Below are 21252 nucleotides of genomic sequence, written 5' to 3' on the forward strand. Positions count from 1 at the left end.
CGCCACCCCAAGGACTCCGCAGGCCGCCCTCAGAGCCAGGTCCCGCCAGTACAGGCCTTGTGTAATTCACGCCGGCGGGACTGGCTGAAAACGGGCGGCCGCCTGGCCCATCGGGGACTGGAGAATCACCGGGGGGGTGGGGGCCACTGCCAACAGCCCCCGACCGGCAAGGCATGATCCCCGCCCCCGCCAAAAAACTGGTACTGGCGAATTCGGCAGTCGCCGTCGGAGCAGCGGGGCGGGATTCACACCGCCCCTGGCAATTCCCCGACCCGGCGGGGGTGTCGGAGAATCCCGCCCTATGTGTCTGTGGTAGCATTTCTGTAAACCACTGCAGTGCTTTACCAGACACTGGGGGCAGTTCTGTCAAATAAGAGACTGTCATTTTGGGTGGGAAAACCAGTGAGAATCCTGCCAGATGTTCCAGAGCGATTTCCCATCATACACTTTGTTGGAGCCTCGGAAGATTCTCATTGAATTCTCCAGCACTTAGAATTTTTCTGGAGTGGGAACCTAAAGACCCCGACCGGCAAAGCCGACGGCTCTGCGATGACGTCGCCATTTTTAAAGGGAGTGCTGATCTCAAAGTTAAGTTGAAGGCCCCCCTCCCCATGCGATCCGCCACAGACATGGACAACATTCCCAACCCGTGACGCCATAGGGGTAACACCCTCTCCTGCCCCCATCACTGAACACTGAACCATCCTTATGATTGCTGAGAGTGCCCCTCCCCCCATTCTTGACCATGGCCACTCTCAGGCCCTGCCCCTTGTTAACGCGCCTTGGCACACCGGCACGTTAGCAGTGCAAGCCTCCAAGCACCCCCCTCCCCCAGATACTGGTTTCGGGTTTTGGAAACCATAGTGATTCCCGCCAGCTTCACACTGCGGTGAATCATGGCAACCTCCAGCTTCGAATGGACTGAGAATATTTAAATGAATTTAAAGACTCTTTTAAGTAATAATCTGGGGCGGCATTCTCCGACTCCCCGCCGGGTCGGAGAATCGCTGGGGGGGGGGCATGAACCCTGCCCCCCGCCGGCTGCCGAATTCTCCGGCACTGGGGTTTTGGTGGGAGCGGGAATCGCGGCGCGCCGGTTGGCGGCTGCTGGCAGTGGCCACATCGGCGATTCTCTGGCCCACGATGAGCCGAGTGGCCACCAGTTTTCGGTGGGTCCCGCCAGCCTAAATCACAACAGGTCCTTACCGGCGGGACCTGGCCCCATGGGCAGCCTGCATAGTCCTCAGGGTGGGGGTGGGGCGCGAGTGGATCTGGCCCCGGGGTTCCCCCCACGGTGGCCTGGCCCGCAATCGGGACCCACCCTCCGCACCGGCCGCTGTCAACATCCGCCATGGCCGGCGCGGAGAAGAACCGCCCTGTGCATGCGCTGGGATGACGCCAACTCGCGCCGGTTGGCATGGCGCCAAGCCCTTCCGTGGCAGCTGGCATGGCGCCAAACTCTCCGCCGCCGGCCTAGCCCCTGAAGGTGCGGAGGATTCCGCACCTTCGGGGCAGCCCAACGCCGGAGTGCTTCACGCCACTCCTCGGCGCCAGAGTGGCCCGCCCCACCGGTTCGCGGAGAATCCCGCCCATAATCTTTATTGTTGTCACAAGTAGGCTTACATTAACACTACAATTAAATTACTGTGAAACTCCCCTAGTTGCCACTCTCCGGCACCTGTTCGAATACACTGAGGGAGAATTCAGAATGTCCAATTCACCTAACAAGAACTTCTTTCTGGACTTGTGGGAGGAAACCGGAGCACCCGGGGGAAACCGACGCACACACCGGGAGAACGTGCAGAATCCGCACAGTGACCCATGCCAGGAATCGAACCTGGGACCCTGGCGCTGTGAAGCAACAGTGCTACCCACTATGCTACCGTGCCGCCCAATATGCGAGTCTGGTTCGCACCCACCAAAGACATGAACCCGATCGCATCAGGTGCCATGGGCCTCGCCTTCTGTTAGGTATTCGGCACAAACGGCATTTAGGGGCTCTCCCACTATTATCTGGGAATGACGGGAGGTGCACCGGGCTCAATGGCTGAGTAGAATCGCGCACATGATAATGCATCAAAATCAGATTGCCGGAAAAACTCAGATCTCTCCCTACCAGTCCTGCTGAGTTTTCCCAGCATTCCAAGCTTTTTTAGATTCCAGCGTCTGCAATATTTCACTTTTACAATCGCCCACCAATCCAAGGGAAGTCTATGGTCACATGCCCTGTTAGGGCCTGGTACCTGAATGAGGAGGAGCTCCTGAAGAGTCAGTATGAGGCGTTAATCCAACGATAGTGTTTGTACTATGATGGTGGAATGTCGCAAATGAAACACCAAGATAGTTCTCGAGGTGTGCTTTTGATTTGGACTTAAATTGTTCAGCAAGACGTCGCACTTTGCTAATAGCAAGTAAAATCAGAATGGTTATCTGTTTACTAGATCACACCTTGTTTAAAAGAAGTATTATGTATGTGTGTGTATATATATTTATATATATATAAAGCTCACTGGAGGTCATGGAATAGAATACCGAGAGTGCAGAAGGAGGCTATTCGGCCCATCGAGTCTGCACCGACCCTCTAAAAGATGTCATAATATGCTGACAGGCACTTAATGAGATACAGACAGGCAGCTAATGAGCACATGGAACAGGACATAACTAATCAGCAGGCAGAACACTTGGGAGGTGGTTTCCCACTCTAAAAGGCACGAGGCACTCACACTCTGCCTCTTTCCACGAGGGACATCTACAGAGTGTCCAGTGTACATATCACGTAACGCACACGGCACGTGGAGAAGAGCTAGTCTGGTCAGTCTAGATAGAGAAATAACAGCGAGGTTAGCAGAGAGTCGAACTCACAGAGAACTGTGCTAACTGTGTGACAGGTTCAATAAATCAAGTTGAACTAAACTCAAGGTCTGGAGTCTACTTGAGTTATAGTTGCATCCAGTTGCAAGACTCTGTTATCTCAACGTGCTTAGCACATAGGCCCACACCCACCCTGTCCCTATAACCTTTTAACATAATCGACACAATTTTGCACACTGAGGGGCAATTTAGCAGAGCCAATCCACCTAACCTGCACATCTTTGGACTGTGGGAAGAAACCGGAGCACCCGGTGGAAACCCACGCAGACACGAGAGAACGCACAAATCCACACCGACAGGCACCTGAGGCCAAAATGCAACCCCAGTCCCTGCCACTGTGAGGCAGCAGTGCTAACCACTGTACCAACATGCCAATTGCGTCCACAATCTTTTGATCTCTTGTCATAACAACAATTCAACGGTTTGTAAAAAGGAACAGGGGGAATAAAATTATTGATAAATATTTTAAAGATTAACTATTTCTGACTTTTTAATTTTAACCCCAAACCCCACTGTCTGAATAATGTCCAAACATTCAAATGATCTTCCAGTGCCACCTTTAAGAATGAATTTTAATCTCATTGAAAACTTGTTTGAGTGTCGCTTTCTGAATTTTTCTTCCTGTAGAGTTCATCAGCCAAACAGACATATTGTGGAGGAACGAGTGATCAAGTCCAGATGGAAATTATATTTCCTGCAAGACGTCTGGATCTGTATTTTGGGCAATTCCGAAATGTCTTGTTAACTTCAATTGCAGTTTTCACTCAAGGAAAAGTAACGATAGCAAATCTTGGAACGGCTACTGGTCGTATTATACAGGTAGGAGTTCGATGATGCTATTCCCATTGTCCTCTTCTGGCCCACTGCTCCTCGAGCCCCACCCTGTGTTTCTCAGTAAGTTGTCCCTCCCTCATTCTCTGCTTTAAGGGATCGTCCCTTCATCCTCTCTGTGAAACCAGGGCTTTATCTCCTCCCCCGTCACCCACTCCCTTCTCAATTCATCACTTTCTTGACCTTCCTCAACCTGCTTTTGCACTTCCTGTTCACATTCGCACCCACCCTGTTGTCCTTGCCGTCTCATTTATCCTCTTCACTCCTATAAAGGCAGCACGGTAGCATTGTGGATAGCACAACTGCTTCACAGCTCCAGGGTCCCAGGTTCGATTCCGGCTTTGGTCACTGTCTGTGCGGAGTCTGCACATCCTCCCTGTGCGTGCGTCGGTTTCCTCCGGGTGCTCCGGTTTCCTCCCACAGTCCAAAGATGTGCAGGTTAGGTGGTTTGGCCGTGATAAATTGCCCTTAGTGTCCAAAATTGCCTTTAGTGTTGGGTGGGGTTTCTGGGTTGTGGGGATAGGGTGGAGGTGTTGACCTTGGGTAGGGTGCTCTTTCCAGGAGCCGGTGCGGACTTGATGGGCCGATTGGCCTCCTTCTGCACTGTAAATTCTATGATATGATATCTATTGCCTTGATCACAGACAGGGCCGCCTCTAACTACTTTCCATTCCTCCACCCACACCCTCTACCATCTCTGTCTGCCCCGGAACAAAAATCTCCCACAAAATAACCATGCAGCTGCAATTTCTCACAATCGACTACCTGGCCTGAGTTCCTTCTTTACTGATATGTAGACAGACAGGGAACTAAAGGGTTAATCACAAAATTTAGCTGTGGCACTACCACTAGAGGGCACCACCAGATCACAATATATAAATGAGCTCCCAAAGGCCCTTGGTCTCTTTCCACAAAGGAGTAGCCAGATAGCAGTAGTATAGTATAGTTAGATCACAGCCTAGACATCACATATAGTTCAGATACAGTTAATACAGTTAAATCTCATTACTTTATTTCTAGAGTTAGTTCAATACAGTGTCAAACTCATTCATTAGTTTTATCGGCACTTAATAAATTTGTTTACTTTACATCGAAGACTCAGATGTTCAAGATCATCTGCAACCAGTAATGACAGATATTACTTTAATCAAGTAATGCAATACCTTCATTTGCTGCAAGACCTCTTCAACCTTCTACCTGCTCAACCCTTTACCCTATGATACTCTTGCCCCAGAAAATCCTTGACTCTCACCCACCCCTGTGGCTCCCCCTGACGTGGCTCCTGCATTTTCTCTTTCAAGTCCAAACTGTGCAGATATGAGCATACTGAGCATGTAACTGCTGAAGCCACCCAACAGCAGATCCATCAAGTACTATCGAGCCTCACTCTGCTCTGCCCAAAGTGCCACTATTCTAGGATCATTCCAGCGAGGAAAGATAAACCATGTTTTTTTTTCTGCCAACCAACTTCCAGCAGTGCGAGGTGTGCACGGACTTCTCTGTGACTAAAATTGAGACCATCCGTACAGAAGCTGCTCTCTATAACTTCTTGTACCTCAACACTAAATACAATCGCTCTCTCCCAGCTATCCTCATGCTCTCTCTGAGCTCATCTCATCCATCAGGTTCACCTCCTCTCTTGTCTCCATTCGCACCGACCTACTAACCATAACCCCCACACTAAGTGGAATTGTGAATGATTTATTTTCCTCTTTTTCAAAATACCCATCAGCTCCATCGCCTCCAAAGAAAATGGCCCATGACCACCTCAGTCCCTGCAACCTACTCTCCAATCTCCTTTTCTTCCCAAAGGTTTTGAACATGGTATCCATTCCAATTTTCCCCACAGCTCCAAGTTTAAATCTTTCCGGTCAAAGTTCTATCCGGCCACAATGTCGAACGAACAGGGTTTTACCGAAAGTGGTACGTTCTCGCGCCTCGGCCTGCTCAGCTTTTCTGCAACTTCTGACAGACTCTCAACCTCCCAAATCTTTCCCTTGCCTCCAGTAGGATTACCCTGACTACTTTAACCTTCATTTATAACGAGGGTATTTCCAGGAATAGTTTGTGTTTCTGATTCCAGACAGATACTCCTGAGGATCTGTTGCTGGTTCTCTCCCCCTTTCCTTTCTCCATACCAGCAGCTACCTCTGCAGGTACAGGGTCAGTTTCCACTTGTACACTGATGACACCAGACTCTTTGGCTCTTCCTCAACCTCTCCATAGCCTGAGTTCTCAGTCCAGGATGATTACACAGTCCTGAATGAGAAGACAAGCCTCTGCCTTTGGCGAAGTCTTCAAACTCACCATCAATTCCATTTCTCTCCCCGCATCCTGAGCAGGATATTACCAGCCCTTGAAGGGTAGGCTGGGCCATAAGATGGTGAGGGAAGGAAGGATGTGGAGGGAGGGGGTGGGGGTGGGGGGGGGGGGGGGGGGGGGGGGGGGGGCAGAGTTGAGTCTCCGTGTCCTTTCTGCCGGCATGGATTTTCCCAGCAGCCCTCCCACCCAGAAACTAATTGAGCCATTTTAGTAGCCAATTAAAACCGTCTTCCGACCACTGCTGACATTTTTCTTGAGGTGTGGGGAGGTCACCTGGTAATTCCTGACGGCCTTGCTGTGGGTTCAAAAGTGGGCAGTCTGTGACCCACTGAGGGGATTCCATTGTGGTAATGGCCGGCTCCCGCTCCCCCCTCCACCCACCCAACCCCCATCACCCTCATCAACTGAAGGGAAGGTCACTGATGACTCAGCATCTTCTCTTTTGTAGAAGATCAAACTTGTAAATCTTTTTTTACACATTATCTAACGCTTCGAGATCCACTTTCCATCACCTGCTTGGCTCAATGTCTATTTGTGTTTGATTACATCTCTGCTAAGTGTCTTTGGCTGTTTTCTTCCGCATTATAGGCATTATAAAAGCTATAATGTTGGCAAAGGAGCAACAGGAAGCATGCAGGTTAAGGTCATATCTTAATATATTGAAACTGAGTACAGCTTTGGGCCAGGGAAAAGAAATCAGGCCAATATTGTCGGATTTAACTAATGTTGCATTTAAAGTTGTTATTTTGAAGAAATTTGTCTTTCCTACATAACTAAAAATCGACAACCTTTCTGTAGTCTAGCCTGAATATTTTAACAGGTAATTGCATTTAACCTCGTTTCTTGGAATAGTTGCACAAGGCAGCCAAGCCTTGAAACAGGGAGGTTGTAGTTAAATACAGCCCTTTAAGATGGACTTTGATTGAATGTATCGTGATTGCTAAAATCATGCAAAATGTATTTTCAAGAAAGCAACAGCAAATAATGCAAGTTATTGAACTGCTGAGATGTGATTTTCATGTTCTTGCTGTGGAAAGGTAGCTTGATGGTCTGTCTGAAACATCCAGGCTTGGTCCAGTGTACTGGTATTTGTGGTGAGGGAGGGGAGAGTCAGTGTCATATTAGACACACCTAAACTACATTCTTTTCGAAAATGTTACCCAGATGCGCACGAACAAATGCCGTCCTTCAAAATATGGATTATTTATGTTACTGGGTTGTTCAATGGTATGGAAACAATAAATTTTAAAGTGCCCTTAGAAGTTATATTGCGCAACATGTTGTTGTTGTTGTTTCATATATTTACGTGCAGACTTTTTTCCCCTTTGAGGGACAATGGGGAAGTGTTGTTAGGATCAGTAAGCTGACTACGGCAGACTACTTTGCTACTATTTTAGTTCTGCCTTCACGAAGGTAGAAGACACAAATAGAAGGTAAGGTAATCATTTATTGCAACCACTTCCTTGGTTAGAGATAAAGGTCTAATGGAATTGTGATTTGATTGCTGGCGTTGCCCTGGAGTCTAGATCATTTATGGGGGTGTAGTGTTTAGTCCTAGCTAAACAGGTCATGGAATTTAGTGGGATACAGATGATGGAATTAATGGGAGGAGCCAGGCCTGTCTATAAATTTGCAGTCTGGTATAGGATTTTAAGCTGGACAACAGTTCTGCCAAATGCTGTTGGGTTGAGCAGAAGTGTTTGAATCTGCTCTTGATAGGAACTCTCTCCAAAAGTCTCTACACAGCTAAAAAGTAAAAACCTGTTTTGTGAACTTTATTTATAAGTTGCATTTGAACTGTACTGGGTTGCTCGATTGGAGTTAGTAGCAGGTATAGAAACATATAAAACTGCTGACAGAAACTGCTGGATTTTTTGTTTAACTGCACGTGTGTGGACTGCAGAATTGTTGTCAGTTTCGGAGGAGTGAACCCTGACAGTTTGCCGACACTAATATTGCAAAAGCTGGGCCAGACTAAATCTAAATCTAATCTAAATCTAAATCTAAATTAGTGGCTGACTTTGAATCTCACCTGGAAGTTTTATCCTTGGTGTCTTCACTTTGTTCTGAGCAACTTAACATTTTCAATTGGAGGCCATAACGATGATGAGTAAAGTTATTTGAAAATATTGGAATGGATTAACTTTCTATCTTGGATAAGCAATTACATAACCTTGTCTTTGCTCTGTTAAGTGTTCAGAATAACATGTTTGCAATTGCGTTGTTTGTTGTGTGCTTATTGTTAGCAATAGGTGAGCAAGGTGAATGTCATGTACAATTAGTTGTCTTAATGTATTTACATTAACCGTAGGAATTTAAGGTCAACAATTCCCTTTGTAACACTAAAAATCAAAATTTGGGATTGCTGGAACCACACAACGCATAATAGCTACCCCATTTGTTTTGGACAGTAGATGCTGGCATTGACTCTGCTGCTCTCATTTACACCTCCTCTAGACCTATCGTTTTGTTTCTTTACTTTTCCCATGACCACCTCCATTTTCACTGCTCCATCCTTCGTAATGTCATTGAACCATTCCTGCCTTCCAAATTTATCAGTTTCGTCATTCTTTTTTTTCCTTCATTTATATTTGAGTATTGCCGAGCAAGAGTTCATTTAGATGTGGTAGTCTGTGCTATATTTTGCAATGGTTGTGTTGCAAGTTTTGATGTTGAGGCATTTTGTGTTATTCCTGTCTGCTGACCTTCCCAGCAACAGAATGCCAGATAGCAGAAACTAGACCAGTTGCAAACTGGAGCTGACTGAAGAATTAACTGACATACACACTCTTGTTTTGCTTTTGAAAGAAATGTACACACTGTATTATGTGCAGGACTACAAGTGATTGGTCAACTTTGTCAGAATACAATGGGGGCTTGTATTTCTGTTCTGATGTGTGTCCAGTTTTATGGCTGTTTGCAGATCAAGCTGTGTGTAAATAGGGCAGTGAGGCAAGGCAGTGCCTTCAGTAAAGGTGACTATGAGCCATAAGTATTGCATGACAATGTGGATGGATGAATAAAGAGGCAGTGAAGTGCATAGAAAGAGGAGGCTGAATGCTCCTGAAAGGGTGTGAGGTGTGAAGGTTCAGCAAAACAGAGTGAGGAGGAGGGAGGCTTAAAGCACTGAGTGTAGATGAATCAACCGTTAAACCACTTCCTCCATTGCATCTACAACCCGGGTGCCACCCTGCTGCTCACCTCTTCAGCCAGCTTCAACTGTGCCTGTCAGAGTAGATTTCTTCCTTCTCCTGTTGCATATGGGGCCGTTTTAGCTTAGTTGACTGGACAGCTGGTTGGTGATGTACAGCGATGCCAACAGCGCAGGTTCAATCCCCGTACTGGCTGAAGTTATTCATGAAGGCCCCTCACCCTCTCAACCTTGCCCCTCGCCTGAGGTGTGGTGATCCTCAGGTTAAATCACCACCAGTCGGCTCTCCACCCTCAAAAGGGAAAGCGGCCTATGGTCATCTGGGACTATGACGACTTTACTTTTACTTTATGGTATATATTTATTTTAATAATCTTTATTGTCACAAGTAGGCTTATATTAACACTGCAATGAAGTTACTATGAAAATCCCCTAGTCACCACATTCCGTACACGGAGGCAGAATTCAGAATGTCCAAATTACCTAACAGCACAGACTTTCGGGACTTGTGGGAGGAAACCGGAGCACCCGGAGGAAACCCACGCCGACAGGGGGAGAACGTGCAGACTCCACACAGACAGTGACCCAAGCCGAGAATCAAACCTGGGACCCTGGAGCTGTGAAGCAACTGTGCTACCCATTGTGCTACCAAATTGTCCTCCTCCTCCTGGATAAACCCAGCAGCTATTCCAATCATTAAACCTTGGCATTGCCTTTGCTCTTTTTCCATCCTGAACACCTCCAATTTCCATATTTACACTTTCCCTTCAAACACAGTTGAGGTTGTGTCACGTCGGTGTGCATCACTCTCACTACACAACTCAGGGACACAAAACCCAGAAGCCAAAATTAATTGGCGCAATTCCGTTGCAATCGGGCTGGTTTAGCTCAGTGGGCAAGACAGCTGGATTGTGATGCAGAACAAGGCCAGCAGCGTGGGTCCAATTACCGTACCAGCTTACCCGAACAGGCGCCGGAATGTGGCGACTATGGGCTTTTCATAGTAACTTCATACTTGCGACAATAAACGGTAATTATTATTATTAAATTCTGACCTGCTCGGTTAATATCCAGGTTCCCACCACCCCATATCCCCACACCCTCCTCTCACATTTCCAAACTCACCCCACCCCCGCCAGGACCAGAATGGCATCCTGTTAGCATTCGGACCTTTCTCTCTGATTGGGTGGGTGGTAGACAGGGTTCAAGACTCACCAGCTACTGCACAAAACAGACCTAACGGCATTTTAGTTCCCAAGTCTCGAACATGCATCGCTTGGCTTCCTTCCAACACGTCAGCGGGAAGTAACCACTAGTCCACTGAATGCAGGTAGCTTTCGGAATGGTCTCGCGAGAGGGAAACGGAGGTGACTGCACCCTCAGTTCACCTTTGACCCAACACTGGCCCCCACCAGGAAATCAAAACAAATAAAGACTTTCATTGTCCTCTTCTGGCCCCAGATCCTCCCCACCTTTATCTGAAACACTATCTTGACTTCCCACCTAGGAGTCCATCAAAAATCTGAGTCATTATTTCCGAAGGTGACTAACAATCTGAAAATAAGACAGGACGTGATCAAAGATGTCAATGTCTAACAAATCTTCACATTTCTCCCTTCATGGGTTGATTGATATTTTAATAAAGGAACAATAGCCCTAATTGTTAGGAAATGATGAACTGGAAGGCGGCTCTGACAGGACCACTAATGTCATAAATGAGTAATTGAGGAGAGTTACAATGATGTGATTTATTCTTGTAACTGCTAAAAAATAATATTAATCATTCTGTTATTGAAAAGATACCAACAATAGTCGTTCATTCATCTCTGTAACATACTTCCATAAAATGCCTAGTCCCAGTGCAGAAGGAGCCATTTGGCCCATCGAGTCGGCACCGACCCACTGAAAGAGCACCTGACCTAGGCCCACTCCCCCACCCTATCCCCACAACCCCACCTAACTTGCACATTCCCCTGGACACTAAGGGGCAATTTAACACGGCCAATCCACCTAACCTGCATATCTTTGGACTGTGGGAGGAAATTGGAGCACTCGGAGGAGACCCACGCAGAAACGGGGAGAAAGTGCAAACTCCTCACAGACAGTCATCCAAGGCCAGAATTGAACCTGGGTTCCTGGCGTTGTGAGGCAGCAGTGCTAACCACTGCGCCACTGTATTAGCAAAAGGTTGTGGCTTGAAGTACGCAGTATGTGAACAACAACAAAAAACGGCTCGCGTGTAAATGGAGCCTTTAACTTTATAAACCCGGTTACGGAACAGAATTTGATACCATTGCTACTTAAGGACCATCAGGTCAGATGGTCAAAGATTTGGTCAATAAGGTCAATTTTAAGGAGCACCTTAAAAGAGGGAAGGGGAAGAGGAGAAAACAAGTGAGGGAATTCCAGAGCTGAAGACACAGACGCTAACGATGGAACGATTAGAATTCCAGTGGCAGAGAGAGAGAGAGAGTGAAAGCCTGCTAACATGCAACTAAGAGAAACTTATTCTGTCTAACCCTGGTGCAGTAACAGAAAATAGTTCATTCATTCCGAGTACTTTCCTACTACCCTTTCAAATCTATCGGCATCACCATCTATTCTAATATCCCTCCTTTGGCCCGCCTGTGCTTGCAAATTACCATCTCCAGCCTGCTTTTCTTCTCAAATCACAAATCAGTCCACGTCGTTCTATCTGTTCCGTGTTTATCCGCTTCAAATAAATGCTGGCCTAGCCAGCAACCCCAACATCCTATAAATGAATTTTTGAAAAATTAGGTTCATTTCCTGCGCACCCCACTCCCCCCCACCCACCCACCCACCCACACACACACAGCATTATAACAGCTCCAATAAGTCACAGATGCATGCCCATCTGGATGTGACCTCAGAAGCAAAGGGGCAGCCCCTCTCGTGCCTGTATACAAGATGGCATTGGGTTGCCAAGCCATAAGCATCCCGCCATTCCCGGGAATATGGAAGAGTAGGACCAAAAATTCAATGTACACCAACCTTCATAAATAAGTCAGTTCAGACAAAGGATGCAATCGAACTAAAAAAATAAAAATGGGATTATCGGGGTTGTTCCCAGCACTACGACTCTGCTATTGAACGGCCCTCCCCGTGGGTGGCAGTGCCAAGGTGCCTGGGTGACTCAATTTGGTTTGTTAATTACCCAGTTAAGCTAAATCTTTCATGGCCCACTTCAGTTCACAGACGTCACACAGCTTGTGGGGAGTTAGTTAATCCAGGTGTACAGGGTGCAGCACATGGAAAGATCTGCGAGGTGTCTGTAGCAGCAGAATCCGCTGCTCAAATCATTTGGCTGAGATTAAACGCAAATCGTTCTCCGGTTTTACAGGGTGACAGAACAATTAAGGGAAGAGTGAGAGGGCCGGGGGCCTGGAATCAGGGGTATCCCAAAGTGTGAGGACTCCAGCAGAGGACACAGAGCTCGCTGTCACCAAGAGGATTATACAACCTGGAGGAGGCTCCTCCAGCAGGGAGGAGACAGAGGAGACTCGCTGTCCTGGGACAGGTACACCGTCGACCCAGGCCGGGAGGTACCTGCTGCTGCACAAGGGCCAGAGGAAGATGGTGAACAAGAGCAGTAAGTTCATTGCAGAAGGCAATGTCCTGTGCAGAGACTCGACAGCTAAAGGATGAATTAAATTAATCTCTCAGAACAAAAGTGTCTTTACAAACTCTCTCTCTCCAGGGAGATCTTCCTTTGTAAAGTTCACTGTGAAGGTCTTCTCAAATATGGAGTAGCCACCCTATGTCACTCACAAGATAACCGTGGCCTTGAACTTTTATGGTCAGGGTCATTCGGGGCATCAGCCAGAGATCTTTGCAGTATGTCTCAAGCTATGATTCACCATTATGTGAAGGTAGTTACAGATGCAATGTTCAGGGAAACGAATGGTTTCATCTCCTTCAGCACCAAAGACGTTAGTCAGGCTGCGAGAGCCAGAGGCTTTGTACATCACTGAATACCCAAGTTGAAGGTGTGACAGATTGCAGCACGTGGCCCTTAAGGCTCCGCAGGCCAGCCAGGGGCATTTGTCAATCGTAAAGGTTGTCGTTCCATCAATGCCCCACTTATGGGTGACCATCACCAAAGCAGGTATGTGCCCATTAACCTGGGAATAGTCGGTCCCAGGTATTCTGTCCACTTGAGCCATTGGAGGCTTTGATTCTTGGAGACAAGGATGACCCACTGAAGAGATGGTTCATGACCCAGTGTCAAATCCACAGACGGAGGATGAGAGGCATTAAAATGAGGGCCACGCATCCACCAGGGCCATCACTGGTCAAAGAGCAGGCCGCTCTCTGCAATGTTCTCCCGCTTCGGTCTCCCTAATTATTGTGGCCTGCTGCACCATATACAGGCTGCCGTTCTCGGGAGGGGAGACCCCGGCCGAGAACGATGCACCGAGAGCAGGACACATCCTCTGACAACGAGTCTCCGCAGGATGTTGAGGGCCAGCAGGAGGAGTCAGGCTGGCCAGCAGTGGAACCTGATATACAACAGGCTTTGACAGAGAGATGCAGGGATTTTGAATGCAACCGTTTACCTCGAAATGTGGGATTCATCAAACAAAACCACGGTTGCCTCACTTACCTCATTTTTGTCACTCTGAGGCATCAACGCCAGAGCCAAGTACATGTGCCAAGAGTGAGGCACACTGAGTCTGTTCAAAGGGGCCCACATGAGCAATAATTCCCTTGATAGCAGTCAGTCCATTCAAATATCAAACAGGAAACCACACGAAACACAACTGAAGTTAGTACAGCAATTACACACTTAAGCACAAGCATTAAATAAAGATTTTCGTTTGATGTATCTCAAATACAAACAAATAAAAGGATGCAATCACCCTTGTGCACCAATGTGCGACTAACGTGTTTTCTTAATTCACTTGCCAGCCCTTCTGGCTGCCAGCTTTGCCCGGTGGGGGCCTCCTGCACCGAGGGATGAATCTCACGTATTGATGAGACATTCTGGGGCAGAAGTGTCCCAGGCAGAGAAGAGGCTGTCCCCATCAGAAGTGCTCTTGAGTGGTGCCCCTGATGGTGACAACAGCCACCTAGCCGTCATCCTGAGATCCATTTGGCACTCCCACAAACCTGGCAGCAGTTCCAGGTACCCGATTCCCCCCCCCCCTCCCCTCCCCCGTTCGCTCTGTCTACTTGAGCTCAGCGACCAGGCGCTGTACTGCAGATCAGAATACTCAGGCCCAGATTGTCACTCTGTTGAAATGGAGCAGACAAATGTAAGTGAGCTCCTGCCATTACGTTTAGCAGGACGTCTGCATTGCCCGACTTGCTTAGTCTTTCAAACGTCAGCCTTGTGGGGGATAGAGGGGGGTGCAGAAAGTGAAAGAAATAGTGGGCATTGTCCTGTGTTGGTGATAGGGTCTCTACCATCGGCTGGACCCGCGTCACCTTTCATCGGGAAGGCCCGCCACACCCCATGCAATTCAGGCATTTAACGAGCCAACAACAGGCCATTTCCCTGGATCAATGATTCCGGGAGCAGCATTCCTGCTCAACAAGAGCTGGTCAATCAGAGGCACCACCAGGGAGACGGTGCCGGCTGCCAGTACGACACCCACCCCAAGGCCCCTGATCAAGGAGGGAGCCTGACACTGATGGGTGATGACAGCAAGAGGGTCAAGGGTTGAGGGTCGTGGAGGAGGCGTGTCAGCTGCAAGGTCAGGTGTATGGCTCTCAGTGGTGCCCTCCCCCTCTTCCTGCTGCAGGACACCCCAATCAGGCATGAAGTGCCTCTGGGGGAGGGATGAAGTAGTTGTTAGTTTTGAGCACAGATGGTACTACTTAGCTAATGGGACTGTTTGTAATCAGAAACAGGTTTGTTGGCATTTGTTCTTTGGGTGTATAAAATGTTAAATCAGGAACTGACCTCAGTTTGATTTGATATCCAGTCATGATGATCGCTGGATGTCAATTCTTCACACTCTCAAAAGAAATGGCAAAATTGATTGAATAATATATTGCCGACTACCTTCATGTCCAAAGCTGTGAAGGTTGGGTGGATTGGCCATGATCAATGCATGGGGTTATGGGGTTATGGGGACGAGGCGGGTAGGTTAACCTCCTAGACTGCTCTTTGGGAGGGTGGGTGCAGACATGATGGGCCCAATGGCCTCCTCTTGCACTGTGAACGTTCTCTGATTCTGTTCTAAATCTCAAGAGATTCAAAAGCACAGCATATGTGAGTTTTCCCCCATTGCATCAGTTTCCTTGTTTTGGCATATATGTCACCACCAATTTTATTATCACGTTCTAGTTTGGCATCCCCTGCAAATTTGGCAAAACTGCCTTGAGTTTCTGTCCTGCCACAGATGTCAATAATTGAAGCAATGGTTTCAGCGCCAAGCCTTGGGCATCCTGCTCAGTGTTTCATTTCTCCGTCCCGGTCTAAGGGGCCGGCCCAGCGGGGCGGGCCCTACCGGGGCCGAGGAGTGGCGTGAACCACTCCGGCGTCGGGCCGCCCGGAAGGTGCGGAATCCTCCGCACCTTCAGGGGCTAGGCCGGTGCTGGCGGGGTTGGCGCCACGGCAACCGACACCGAACGGCCTCCGCCGGCCGGCGCGTGTTGGTGCATCTGTGGGAGCACCAGCGTGTGCTGGCGTCATCCCAGCGCATGCGCAGGTGGGTTCTTCTCCGCGCCGGCCATGGCGGTGGGTGACAGCAGCCGGCGCGGAGGGAAAGAGTGCCCCCACGGCACAGGCCCGCCCGCGGATCGGTGGGTTCCGATCGTGGGCCAGACCACCATGGGGACACCCCACGGGGCCAGATTCTCCCGAGGACTCAGCAGGCCGCTCGTAGAGCCAAGTCCCGCCGGTATGGACCTGGTTTGATTTACGCCGGCGGAACCGGCCGAAAATGGGCGGCCACTTGACCCATTGTGGGCCGGAGAATCGCCGGGGGTGACCGCTGCCAACGGCCCCCAACCAGCGTGGTGCGATTCGCGCCCCGGCCAAAACCCGGGCTCTGGAGAATTCGGCAGCCGGCGTCGGGGCAGGATTCACGCCGCCCCCCGGCGATTCTCTGGCCCGGCAGGGGGGTCGGAGAATCCCGTGTGTTGTCAAATACCCACTGCTTTCTACACTTTACAGCTTTAACTACCACGTGGAACTTTCCTAGCTGACTCCTCGGAAAGGTTTTCCACAGTTCACTCGGCCGTCACTGCTTCAAGGAAGTCGAGGAAATGGTCAGACTTCTTCCCTGCTCATAGAATCATAGAATTTACAGTGCAGATGGTGGCCATTCGGCCCATCGAGTCTGCACCAACCCTTGGAAAGGGCACCCTAATTAAGCCCTCACCTCCACCCTGTCCCTGGAACCCAGTAATCCCACCTAACCCATGATGACAGTTCTTCTCTTGATCATTACTGTGTGAGAATCCTGACATTTCCTCCTGGTGACCAATCCCGTTATTTTACAGTACGAGTAATGCGTTTATCGTTGCCTACGTCAACTTTGTTGCCCGACTTACAGTACTGGTTGTTTTTAAATACTGGCACCTCCACAGAACCCAGCAGGTTCCACAAAAGAAATGCTAATACTTCAAAAAAATCTCATTCTTCACTCTGGAGACATGGCATCTGTTATTCACTGGGAACAGGATTAGCAAATGGGAGGGAAGGGTTCGGATCTGACTTTTCCCCAAGCACCATGGAGTTGGAAACTTCCAGGGAAGGTTCCAGCCCAGGACCAGGCAAGTTTGTTGGGGTAAAGATCATGAAGAAGGGGAAGGCTAGAGGGCGTGGTGTGAAGAGTTGGGAGTAATCACGGTAGGGTCAGAGAGAGAGGTTGGGGGGGGGGGGGGGGGGGGAGAGGGGGAAGATGGGGGGAAATGATGAGGATCTGCGATGATGAGGGGGGAGGTTCTGATCATTGGAGGAGGGGGAGGTTAAAGAAAACGGATTTTGTTGTGGAGCCAGAGAAAGTATTCCTGTTCCTGCTGGACCACTCGCAGCGCTGGGAAAATACTTAACTCCCGCATGCCGCAGCAGTCCTTGCTTCCTTTTAGCTGCTGGGTTTCTTCAGGCCCGGGAAACACGATTGACAGAAGTTAAAGTATGAAAAGAGATAAAAACTTCACTAAAATATCTAAAAGAGCAATCCACCTCCATTAAAACCAGAAACAGGTAGATGCAAGGCAGCTTGGGTATGAGATTGTTTCCATCTTGACGTCCCATCCAACCCAGATCATCCATTCCTGGGGGTTGGAATTACCCTCTTGCTATTTATCATTGCTGGCAGACGAGCCCCTTTTAGTAGTTTCAGACTTGCATGTCCTAGTAATTTAGTTTTTTAGATTTTAATTAAAGTCAATTACCAGATGGAAATTACGGTAAAAGTGTGAGCAGGCTTAATATTGACTCATTTTGCAGTGAAAGAACAGGATAAGGACAGTACATGCCAGTCAGAACAAGTTCAACTCCAAAGACTTGAGCACATACATAACGCTCCAGTACAGTAGTGAGGGAGCTCTCCACTGTCTGTGGTGTCCTATTTCAGATGTGATGTTAACCCCATTAGCCTCTCAGGTGCTATGGTCCGATGGCAGTATTTGAAACAGAGCAAGGGAGTTTTCTCATGATGTTTGTTGGGAGATTATCGGGTTACTATCACACTGCTGTTTATGGAACCTTGCCTTTAAATTAGCTGGCATGTTTCCCACAGTGACTACACTTTCAGACTACACTTGCTATAAAGCGCTTTGAGACACCCTGAGGTCATAAAAAGCATGATATAAATCCAAGTTATTTTTTTAAACAAGAAATAAACACACCTCTTAAAGGTTCTGAAGTGTCTCAAGGTTTCACATGTAAAGGTCATTCGACTTCGAAAGTTGGCAATTTCAAGCTTGCACATTAGCCATGGGAGGGCAGCGCAGTGGCGCAGTGGTTAGCACTGCTGTCTCACGGCACCGAGGTCCCAGGTTCGATCCCGGCTCTGTATCACTGTCCGTGTGGAGTTTGCACGTTCTCCCCGTGGTTGCATGGGTTTCGCCCCCACAACCCAAAGATGTACAGGGTAGGTGGATTGAACAGGCTAAATTGCCCCTTAACTGGAAAAATGAATTGGGTACTCTAAATTTATTTTTAAAAAAGAAGTCATGGGGTCCTGTCGGTGATTTGAGGATTTCATGCTGAGTGGCTGTCAATCGTTGGTGACCAAAGGCATCTCGTCTTGTGCATAAATATTTGGATTTAATACTTTAAACCTCTGCATCTCTGCAACTATTTGATTGATTTGAAAGCTTTCCCCAAAAACATTTTAAGTAGGCCTAAAGCTTTGGGGTTGTGCAACTTTAAGACGAAATGTAGAGGCTTTCAATCCTTCATATTCCCGTAAATGAAAGAGAAATTGGAAATGTTGGACGGGATTCTCCGACCTCCAGATGCAGTTTCTCCGGGGGGGGGGGCGTTCGCCGGCGGCAGGATTCTATACCCCCTGCCGCTTGTCAATGGGATTTCCCATCAAAGCCACCCATACCGCCAGGAAATCCGCAGGAAGGGGTGCACTGACGGCAGGAGAGAAGATTCCCGTTACCTTTCACAGAAGTGATGGTGGATTCTTACAAATGCACCTCTTTCTTTGTCACATAGCTGAATTTTTGGTCTTTCCAGCAGTCAACATGCTTAACAGGTTTGGCAATTATTTAAAAGGCAGGTTGTACATTTTGCCCTGAAACCAATGAATCACTCTTAAGGACGTAAAAAAGTGTGACTGATAAACTTGTGTGTCTGGGGAGAGCTACATTCATTCAGTCTTGAGTGAAACACTTCCTTGTCTGATTAACCTCTCAGTCCTGACTTTCTTCACAGCTGCTCCAATTCCAGTAATCTTGGATTCAAGATAAAATTAGTGAGCATTTTAGAAATGCACGTCATTTATAGATGGGCAGCACGGTAGCACAGGGGTTAGCACTCTGGCTTCACAGTGCCAGGGTCCCAGGTTCGATTCCCGGCTTGGGTCACTGTCTGTGCAGAGTCTGCACGTTCGCCCCGCTTCTGCGTGGGTTTCCTCCGGGTGCTCCGGTTTCCTCCCACATTTCAAAGATATGCAGGTGAGGTGGTTTGGCCATGCTAAATTGCCCTTCGTGTCCAAAAAAGGTTAGGTGTGGTCACGGGTATATAGGTGGAGGTGTGGGCTTAGGTAGGGTGCTCTTTCCAAGTGCTGGTGCAGACTCGATGGGCTGAATGGCCTCCTTCTGCGCTGTGAATTCTATGATTCTTATGATTCTATAAGAGAAATTGCAAACGGTTTTCAGAAGAACTTGTTTAAGTGGCTGCCAGGGTGCTTTACGCAAAAGTTGAGGTCCATAGTGGAAGGGAAAATGCAGGTTTAGAAATTCAGTAATGGTCAGTTAATGAGTGTTGCTGAAATGCGTGCAGTATTGAGAGTGGCATACTCAAAACATTGGTACCGTGCCTGTTTTGCTATGCTCTTGACGTAGGATAAGCTGCTTCCTTGATGTGCACTCTGACAAAGGAAGGTTCAGACTTGGAGATAGCTTTAACACGTTTATTAAACTGTTAACAATTCTCCTACTTGGATTCGACTCTCCTGTTAATCCTGCTCTAGCTACTCAGACTGACGAACCAGTCTGCTACAATCCACGTGGTGGGTGTGATGTGTTTCAAATCAACCCTGTGTACTCACTTGAGAGTCTCCACTGGAAAGTGGAAGATCACGTGTGCTGTGTCCTTTTATATGGGTTGGTGTATTGCCCTCCTGTGGTAGTGTCAACTCTGTGTGTGTCGTGAATGCCCATTGGTCGTGTCCTATCTTACTGACCTATTGGTTGACTGTCTGTGTGTCATGTCTCTGGTGCTCCCTCTAGTGTCTATCTAGTCTAAGTGTATTTACATTAACCCCTTGTGTATTTACAGTGATACATATCACCACAGTGCCCACTTTTGTGTACCCTTTCCCCGCATGTACGACTTGAATTTGGTCATGGCGAGCACAGTGTTGAAATTTTCTAATTACGCCAAGAGAGAGGGCGCGATTCTCCCAAAAGTCAACAAAGTTACCTAGCGAGCGCTTTTAACCGTGTGTTTCCCAGCGCTCATAGTGACAAGATCCACATGGGTATTGAACATGGCTTGTGTTGTATAAGGGGCTTGAACGGGGAACGCACTGCCAAGGCCCCATTTTGTACAGAGAGGGGAACCGCTTGTCGTAACTCCCCAGTGTAGCCAGAGATCTGGACGCCACTTTTAAATGGTGTCCCCAATCTCGGAGGCCCCCAGAACAATCCCCGACCTCCTTGATGCAGATTTGCCAAAATGTGATCCCGCCCATTGTGGGCAAGATTCACATCGCAACGTCTCGCGAGATTGCGTTGGATCTCGCAAGGCGCGGCGAGCCGGGTAGATACCGGGAGCGGGGTCTTCCGGCTTTCATCGACCACACTGCGCTGCAGCGAGCTGCTTTTTGGGCGGGGCATGGTTGTTGGATCACGCCCACGGTGTTCAGCAAAATAACATTGAGAAAACACTGGCAGATAGATTACAGTGCAGTTTGATACAGACAAATATGAGGTAATGTATTGTGAGAGGAAAAACAGCGAATGGAAGCAGGCGCTCCAGGGAAAGGTGGTGAAGAGTATCGCACGTGATGGAACACTTAGGTACAGGCACAGAGATCTATGACGTACTGGAGGGCTCAAATACATAATCCCTTGAAAATACGGCTGTAGGGAGATTGATTCATGGAATGTGTTATTCACTTTGCAGTTTCCATAAATAGAGAATAAAAAAATCAGAGCATACGACAGATTAGTGCAAGGTAACAGTCAGGTCACCAATTAATGGGTGTAGTTTTGGCCATCTCATTATAGGAAGTGTATTTAAAGCATTAGATTTGTTAGGATGATGTTAGAAAGAAAGAGGTTGTGGGAAATTTTCCGATCAAGGATCAGGGACTAGTTAAGGCAGAGGCATGGAGTCATTTAAGGGGAAATGGGCGAAGTAATTGAAGCAGTAAAAGTTACTGGATGTGTGGGGAAAGAAAGGCTGTGGGGTTAATTTT

The 21252-nt window shown here is 48.1% G+C and overlaps 1 protein-coding gene across 4 annotated transcripts in view; it reads left to right on the forward strand.

Moving 5' to 3' along the window:
* The window catches only part of met (MET proto-oncogene, receptor tyrosine kinase), a 190100-nt gene that overhangs the window by 85180 nt on the left and 83668 nt on the right, over positions 1–21252 (forward strand). For all 4 annotated transcript variants that reach the window (XM_038780787.1, XM_038780790.1, XM_038780788.1 and 1 more), the window contains one exon: positions 3499–3690. In XM_038780787.1, coding sequence (XP_038636715.1) covers positions 3499–3690 — 192 coding nt within the window. The remainder of the gene's footprint in view (positions 1–3498; positions 3691–21252) is intronic.

Source organism: Scyliorhinus canicula, chromosome 20 (assembly GCF_902713615.1).
Source record: "Scyliorhinus canicula chromosome 20, sScyCan1.1, whole genome shotgun sequence".
NCBI classification, from domain to species: domain Eukaryota; kingdom Metazoa; phylum Chordata; class Chondrichthyes; order Carcharhiniformes; family Scyliorhinidae; genus Scyliorhinus; species Scyliorhinus canicula.